Below are 8,953 nucleotides of genomic sequence, written 5' to 3'. Positions count from 1 at the left end.
AATTGCCATACACTAAGACTGTAACTTTAAACAGCATTTTACACCACTTGACTTGGGAACTCTCATATTCAGGCCACAAGTACATTCTGGTGTATAAAGCAATGGCACTCATGTCATGTTTTACGCAGCTTGTTTTCAAGTTAATGCAGCTTCTCTATGCTGCAATTCTACATTTGGACATACATTTGCATAAAAAAATTACACAGTTTTATAAATATGCCACATTACAGTGTAATGTTTGACATATTTCTATGACATTTTTTTACACAGCTTAAAAAACAGACCAAACATCAAGATATGCGACACAGTGTAGAATCACACACAGTGTATTATTACCCAAATACTGTGTTTGGCATAATGAAAGAAAATGTAATTCTAAGCAACCTTCCAATGTACATTAACATAACACGTTGGTTTTTTTTTTAACGATTCGTATAAAATTGTAATTGAAAGCAGAGTCTGTCTAGCTGCACTACTAGTTCTAACTCCTGAAACACTGTAGCATGATAGTATCATGAGTCAAATCCAGAGAACAAAAACAGATAACATTTTCAAATAACTTTAAAGCCTTTCAACATTTTTGCTTGTCCCTAGAGAGCATCCCAGCAATTCCCATTCACATTAAATGGAAGGAGCATTCTAGCATTTTGTCGCTTCAAGGGAGGGGGACGAAACACATCTCCTAGTGTGCCATTAACCGTAAGCTGTGTGATGAGTTTTATGTTAATTTTTTAGATGAGTACATTCTGGTTTAGAATTAGATAGAAAAAGCTTAATAATAATAGCAATGGGTGCTGTCACATTTCCCAGGTTTTTATAGCACTCTTTATGCCTGAATGTGTCCCTGTCATACATGGCACTAATTCACTTGTAAGGACAACAATGGAGCTTTATAGATAATTCATGTATTTTATGCCACTTTTTAAAACTGTTTTGTCACCAGCATCTGGCAGGTAGCTATAAGGACAACAGTAAATCTGTCACAAAAATGTCTCTACGGTCATTGTCATGCTGTATGTTTTAAGGGAAATTCCAGAGTACACATGTTTTAACCACTTGGCCAGGATATTTTACAGTAGTTGTGTAACCCGCTAAAGGTTCATTTGTTCCTCATTTTATGCAAGTGCCTGACCATTGCATGAGAACACTGATGTAAGGAATTTACAGCTGAAAAATATTTGCTCTAAAAAAAAATTCCAGTGTACATTCGTAGATGTGTAACAGTTTCTAGTATGGATGGAATTTCCATTTCAAAACCTCAACATGAAAGCAGAACTTAGTAAGTCAAACTGCACAGCCTTTCTTGCTGAAGGGAGTGGTGATCAAAGCACAATGTATGAAGTGTGTATGTGCATATAATTATATGAGTATATGAGTATGTGATTGGAAACATAGGCATTTAAGGCACCAGAGAGCACAGAGAGCCTATAAAGTGACACAGCATACCATGTTTTACCCATGATGCAGCCATGTTTCCCAGCTCCTGCATGCAGGGATGCCTACTAATTTGCAAGCTGCTAAAATATGTTGATGTTTTGCAAAGCTTTAACCTCCTCAGACCTCACTGGCTATGACTGGGGACAAAGTAGACCAGTAAATATAAGAATTATATAATGATAAAGTACTTACAACAAGCTATAACATTGTAATGTTGCATTCAAGAGTTACATTTTGTTTCTGTTGAATCGTATTCTTTTTTATTTTAAACTTTATACTTCTGAATAAGAAAAATATTCCAGGCAATGAAACAAACTGTGAAGAAAAGTTACACTTTAGTGCTAGGCATTCTGAGGCTCAAACTTATACATTTATATAACTTCACCTTATACCCCACCCTTTGAAACAAGTGCTGGTTAAGGAGACATAAAGGCTTTATATCTTTAACAGCTATTTGAAACAGCTTTGTATAATAATAATAATAATGTGAGGGTGACGAAATAGGGCCACCATCAAATAGTCTTTTACTTTTGCAGCTGCTCCAAGAAGTAACAATGAGTTGCTATAAGTCAAGTGACGTATTCAAGATCAGTTACACAATGCAATGGCTGAATTTAGGAAATGAATTTTGTGATTTCCAAGTCATTTTTTTGCAACACGTGCAGCTGTATGCATCATTACATTCGTTATACATTCCAGTCTTTTCCACCCTAGTGTATCAGAACTTCATGGTCTCAAGTTTCTGCCTAAGATTCATAGCCTGGGTCTCCATCTGATCAATCTGCCACTGGTAATGTCTTCTGTTCATCTTGACCTTATTTATTTGACTGTGTAGGCGCTTCAAGATGGCATCAAATCTCTTTTTTTGTACCTGGAAAATATAATCAAAATTGGAAAAAGGAGTCCATGATATACATATGAATTGAACATCTGGGTCATTTACAAATCAGGCCCAGGTAAAGGGTGACAAATTTTGGGGGGGATTGTGGCATGACTAGTTATCATACATGGCTTTCTAAACTCAGTTTAGCCAGGTTTTTTAACCCTGTTTCCTGTACCTGACCAACAGACCCTAGTTTTAATAGGAAAATATCAAAAGCATTAGCAGAATTATAGCAGAGAAGAACTACTCAACATCAGTGTCCAACATCCTACTTATTTTGTTGTAAAAAGGATGCAGTTTACTTGGAATATTCTGTTCTCAAAAACATATTAATGGAACTTCTTAACAAACCCATGACAGCTTAGGCTGCAATAAATGTTGAACTACTGCTGCCTGGCCACTGACCTCCCTCTCCATCTGCAGTGGAGTGAAGGCTCTCCATTGAATCTGTTTGATCAAGAGGACATGCAATCAAGCATAAGTAAGCCTGACTGCAACAATCAGTTGCCCCTCTTTTCCATACGAATAAAACAAGGATAAAATAAAACTTTTGCGTGGTTTGATGGGGTACAGCTCATAATTAGTTACTACAGACTATTAGAAAATAAAATCAATAATTTCTCATTTACTGCTATTGGGCATAATCCAATAAGGGAAAATGTGCAATACAGTGTGAGAATTATTCTTGCCTCTATTTCTTTCTGAAGTTCGATGTGTCTTTCTTTTTCTTCTTCATAAACCTTGTTTTTTAAGGTTATGCACTGCTTTACTTCTTTTAGTTTCTCCTCTAAATTTGCCATTTCTTCCTGTTACGGATAAACAATAACACGTAAATTCCTTTGCCTTACAATGATAGTAAATGTAAATAATATTCCTGGGCCTACCACGTTATTAAAGAATGTTTTTAGAGCTACTGAAGTTTGAAACTAGTAGAACATCACAAACACACACACACACAAGATCAACTTCATTATAATTAATCTTCCACATTGTTTTCGGGGGAAACTAGAGCACCTTCAGGAAACCCACATAAAACATGTATCAGGCTTGTTTACAAGGCAAACTTACATATTGCAAACAATCAGTAATTAGCTTTGTTCAGGCAGCTATAGGGTAGGGAAAGTTACATTTGATTGATGTTGCATGGGTTGATGCACCAGTGCAATTTTGTCCACTGTTAGTAAATGAGCCCCGACTCTATGCAGCACCTTGAAGCAATCAACCCAAGATTTGAGAGGCAGCAAATGCTAAAATGGTTATCTGTATATATATTGATATATATAAGTTTACCTGCAGTTTGGCTTTTTTTAAATGTGCAGGTTAAAATTCATGTGGACTTGAAAAAAAGCAACATTACATTACCCATTACGATACCCATTAAATACGTACCAGGGACATTTCATTGTCCCAGATGCAACATTTCACAAAACACTATGAAAAATTGGATATGAACTAGACACAGTTAGGAACCACATATTCATGAATTATACTCTATGCAAACTTAGATGGCAAGCAGTGATCCCTTAATCCTGTGAAATATAGGTCATAGGGTTCTCATTCTGTAGTAAAACAGGATACATACGGTAGTCCTTGACATCTTCCTTTTCCCGCCTTCTAATTTTCATAAAATATCCTTAGTTTGTTTTCCATTTTTAGAACGCTAACCTCACATCCTCTCTCTGTTTGAAAGACAATTGAACCTCATTATATTTTAAAGGGTACTGGCACATGGGAAGATTAGTTGCCCACAGTTAATCATTGCTACCACATCTGACTAATCTCCCCAAAATGCTTTTCCACCGGCAATAATGTAAATCGCCTATGACAAAACATATGCAATGTTTTGTTTTTCCAAAGTGGCCCCAAGTTTCCTCAAGAGGCAACTTGAAGCAGAGTGCAAGGTTTCCCACAAGTGATTTACATTATTACTGGTGGAAAAGCATTTCAGGGAGATAAGTCGCCTGTGGAAGTGAAGATTTGTACCTTAGTAGATTAGTACCTTAAGGGCAGTGGCACACGGGGAGATTAGTCGTGCGAGACGAATCTCTGTTGTCATGGGTGACTAATCTCCCTGCAGTGCCATCCCACCGGCTAGAATGTAAATCGCCAGTGGGATGGCATACGTGTTGCTGCGATGTCGCCCGCGACAACAAAGATTTGTCACGGCACGACTAATCTCTCTGTGTGCCACTGCCCTAAAAAGTCAACATAAGAGCTGAAGTAATCATTGTCAGGGACATAAGGAGCAGTGTTGTAAGAACAAAAAATGACCTTTGCCCTTGTTGATATATATTTATCATTTTAACAAAAAAGGCAAAAAGTACAATCTCTTTAAAGAACTAGTTTCATCAACTTAAAAAGAAATATCATAGGCTGCATTTTTTTTACACAGAGCAAGAATCACTACTACTCATGATCACCAGCTTCACACAAAGATGCCAATGTCCACCCAGTGAGTGGACCCGTATCAACAGGTGGATGTTATTGTATTCAGTGGATTTAGGCATTAATGGTAAGGGCAGAAGGATGATTGTTTGCAAAGTGAGGGTACCAGCAGATAACTTGGGATGGGACAGCTTATACTTGTAGACTAAAGGTCCCCATACATGAGGCGATTGTAGCTGCTGATATCGGTCCCTTGGACCGATTCGGCAGCTTATCGGCCCGTGTAGGGGCAATAACGAGGGGCATGCCGACCGATATCTGGCCTGAAATCGGGCAGATATCGATCGAGCAATTAAAAAATGGAGTCAGATCGACTACTGACTGCGCCAGGGCCAAATGACCAAATTAGCCTACATTCGCCCAATATCGCCCACCCGTAGGTGGGGATACTGGGAGAAGATCCACTCACTTGGTAACCTCGCCAAGCGAGCGGATCTTAATGTATATGGCCACCTTTACATTTAAAAGCTGGTACTTTTTGAGTTTGCTAAGCTTCCTTATCTGTACTACAAATCAGTCTTTGTTCATGTTTTTTTTTTTCAGGCCTAAAAATTCTTAGATTCTGTTAAAAAAGTTTTACTGTAGGGAATGTGCTTTTATCCTATTTTTAGTCGTTCTAAGCGCAATAACTGAGGAATAGAGCATCTCCTAGAAACCATATTTTAATGAGCTTTTTAGCTTTAAAACATATCCGTTTCCATAGACAAATTGTATTATTATACAATTATTATTGTATTATTTTTTATACACAGTAATACAAATTGTGGTACAACTACTGTTGTTTAATGTTAGACCTAAGAATTACCAATAGCTGTCAGTCAAAGCCAGTCACATAGTTTTGTGCCATCAGTCTTGTGCAGTGTTCATTACATAGTGTTTTCTGTGCCTTGTTCCTTACACTGAATGCTCTGGCAAGAAAAAGTTATCAGGTGTTTCCTAAAACACATAAAATAGTAGGCCCACTCTAATCCCTGATTTTACTTCCATTTTAATAAGGCCAGAAGTTTTTGCTTAGCTCAGCCTTACAGTATTCCTTTAATGTTTAGGTAAGAAAGTATTTCCTTCAAGATTAACATCAACCTGATGAATGCATAGTCAGGAATGGCCTTTTAAAAAAATCAATTTCAAACCTGCACTTGTTTTATTGCTATGCTCTCTGGGTTATGTAGGTCTTGAATCATTTTCTCCTTCTGCCTCCTGAGCATTCTGAGCACGTCTCTTTTATTAATAAGCTCAGTCATGACTGGCAACGTGTTCTCTGCTTCCAAAAGGCATCTGATATTATCCTCAATTTTTGCATGATATGCATTATTTCTTGACAAGATAGCTTCAAAATCTTCTTTTTGCGTTTCCAAGTTGAGTTTAAGCCTAATACTCTCAGAATAAATTGAGTGATTCTGGGCCTTTAGGATTCCACAGAGACGTATTAAATTCTCTATTGTGTCTTCCTCATGGGAAATCACTTTTTCAACTGCCTTTGTTTCCAGTAAAACTGATCTCAGGTCTGTTTGGAGCTCGTTAGCTTTAGTCTGAAATAGATTGAGTTTTGTAAGATCATTCCGTATTTACATAGTGCAATCAGCCAATAGCATACATAGTAATAAAACTGTGACTACTAAATCATTTATCCTCACTCCAAAATTATAATGTGTTTCTTCAACCATCAAGTAAAACGTGTCTGTGTAAATGTTACAGTCAATAATACTGTTGAAATATAATTTAGATATATTTATACAGATACAGTATGTTGTGATGCTGGTCAGTCTGGAATTTATATGTTTACTTTCACATAGTGGAAGTGGGAGTAAAATTAGTATTACCATATGTTTCTATATAGTTGCATAGCATACATTTTTCCCTTAAAATGCATGCTCACTGGCCTATCCAGTAAAGAGGGTTGCTGTACTTAGGAAGGTACTTTAGTTGCACAAGATAATGAGGTTGTGTAGAGCAGCTCCAAAAATGAGTGGTTTGGGATGAGTGCTTTGGTGGTACCCATACTATAGGAAACCTGAGCTGATAGTAGCAAAGGCCAAGTGTTCTATGCAGTGGAGATAATAGAAAGAAAGTTAGATTTCTCCTGAGAGAATCTGTAAAAAAGGTTAGGCAAAGGGCTCATACTATAAGATTTGATGGAATGGTTCTACCTTGATTTTATAATTGGTATAATAACTCAATTGTCAGGCCTTCAGTATAGCAAGAGTCACATTTTTAATGGCGTAGCCCTTCACAGAATGATTCCATATTTTAGTGCAAAAGAGCACCAGTAATTGGGCACAAGGGGGTATTTTCATCAGCTTTAATGTTTTCTACTCTACAAGTCTATGTCTAGACAGATAATAACTTTATCATACCTACATAATTCCCCTCTTCCTTGCAGCCCTTTTCCTTGGATAGTTACTAATTTCAAACTAGTTGTAAGGGTAGAGCCACCAGTTTGCCAGAAAGAGCAGTTTCTGATCTATAAGTCTCTTTTTCTGATTACTACTTACCGGTAACTTGATACTTAAAGCAATGATACCATGTGCTCCAGTCCTATACTGCCTGAAGCTCTTGTATATGTCTTCCGCAGGGAAAAGACTCTATAAACTCTGTATTTCAACCCTCTATATTTAGGCCTCTGTGCCTAAGAACATGCTTCAGCTCATGTACATTAACTTTGTTTTTCTTTCACCTCGTGTGGGCTCCAGTCACTGATTTTTCCCAACAATCTCTTCTTATAAATAACACCTACATGCGGTTTTGGTTTAGTGGTTAGCATTTAAGCATTGCTGTACTGGGGTACCATGTTGCAAATCTGTATGTTCGCGCTTTGTCTCCTTGGTATTCCTGCAGCACTCCAAAAACATGCAGTTCATAAGAAAAGTGACCCTGATTGTGTCAGAGTAGTAGGGTAAATTGTAAGCACCTCTGAGGCAAAGAGTGATATGAATGATAAACAATCCCTGCAAAGCACTATGCATCAATAAAGTATACTAATTCTATTATTTAAACTCACATCCTGAATGTGGTCGAATTTTTAGCCAATTACCCTTTTAGTTTATGGTACACAGCAAAGCAAATATTAACACACAGTACACAGCAGGAGAAAAAAACTAAATAAGAACATAGGTAGAAAGATTACACATGGTTACAGAAGCTGCATTTAATAGGGACACATAACAAAGACTTTAGCTGCCGTTTACTGAGTAAAGGAAAAAATAATTTTGTTATGGAGGACATACCCACGATAAAAAGGTGAAATATGACCGGCAGGGAAAGAATCATTAACAAGCTGATAATGTAAGAACATGTTCATCTTTTATCACATTATAAAGAATCAAAACATTCCTTGTTTACAAATGTATAACACTAGACATGTTCTCTTTGTTTTAATTCATAAATGCCACTGACTTATGCCAGAAAATAGAGATATCGCTTTCATGACTTACCTGAAATTGGATTTGCACTGTTTGGCTTTTCTCTGCTTCAGAAGCTTTTGTTTGTTGCTGCTGTGCCATTTGTTTTACCACATCAGTTATTGATGAAACTTGGTTAGCCATTCCTTATGCAGAGAAGAGACATTTTGTGGAAATCACCAAAATAGTACCAATGTAGGGTAAATTAATCAAAGGTTAAATCTGTGTTCATATTTGCATTTATATCCAATTCAATGTAGGTAAGGCCCCATCCTCCTTTAATACATCAGTGCGATTATATTTCTATGAAGACACCTACTATAGCTAACACATGCAACACCCAGTTAGTCATATGTAGCAGTATTACTTCCCAATCTAGATAGCAATCTTTTTTATCATATTGATTGTTCTCAGGTTAAAAGTCCTAAAAAACGGCCTACTCTCAATTAAATAACTTATCAACATATCTCATGTAAACATACTCTGCAATGCACTACAGCCCACTCAAACTCAATACAACAATACAATAATATGCAAAACACAAAAGCCATTTGATGAAAGGTAGGACATACAATAGTCGAGCAAGGCAAAAGTGAGAAAGAGATATAGGAAAATAATGCAAGGGAAAGGAGATTATATTACAGAGCAATGCAGATACATTTCAGGAAGGAAGAGGGAAAACAAGGGGACATAAAATGGATCAGGCCAGACAGGTTAGTTACAAGGACAGACAATAGACAGAAAGACAATCTGACTGGTAAATTAAATTTTCTTAATGCATATAAAAATC

The 8,953-nt window shown here is 36.9% G+C and overlaps 1 protein-coding gene across 1 annotated transcript; it reads right to left on the bottom strand.

Moving 5' to 3' along the window:
• Nucleotides 1-1,680: 1,680 nt before the first annotated feature.
• ccdc122 (coiled-coil domain containing 122) lies at nucleotides 1,681-8,365 on the bottom strand. Its single transcript, XM_031896365.1, has 4 exons — nucleotides 8,197-8,365; nucleotides 5,896-6,294; nucleotides 3,010-3,126; nucleotides 1,681-2,308 (listed from the first exon to the last, which is right to left on the bottom strand). The coding sequence occupies exons 1-4, from the start codon at nucleotides 8,305-8,307 to the stop codon at nucleotides 2,156-2,158; spliced, it is 780 nt and encodes a 259-aa protein (XP_031752225.1). The 5' UTR covers nucleotides 8,308-8,365; the 3' UTR covers nucleotides 1,681-2,155.
• Nucleotides 8,366-8,953: the final 588 nt, after the last annotated feature.

Source organism: Xenopus tropicalis, chromosome 2 (assembly GCF_000004195.4).
Source record: "Xenopus tropicalis strain Nigerian chromosome 2, UCB_Xtro_10.0, whole genome shotgun sequence".
NCBI classification, from domain to species: domain Eukaryota; kingdom Metazoa; phylum Chordata; class Amphibia; order Anura; family Pipidae; genus Xenopus; species Xenopus tropicalis.
This window is presented reverse-complemented; position numbering and strand designations above follow the sequence as displayed.

Bases quoted from the DNA above. Each gene is read 5' to 3' on its own strand.
- ccdc122 (XM_031896365.1), bottom strand. From the start codon at position 8,307: ATGGCTAACCAAGTTTCATCAATAACTGATGTGGTAAAACAAATGGCA. The intron at 6,295-8,196 runs GTAAGTCATGAA...AATCTATTTCAG, and splicing joins CAGTGCAAATCCAATTTCAG to ACTAAAGCTAACGAGCTCCA. The intron at 2,309-3,009 runs GCAAGAATAATT...TATATTTTCCAG, and splicing joins AACTTCAGAAAGAAATAGAG to GTACAAAAAAAGAGATTTGA.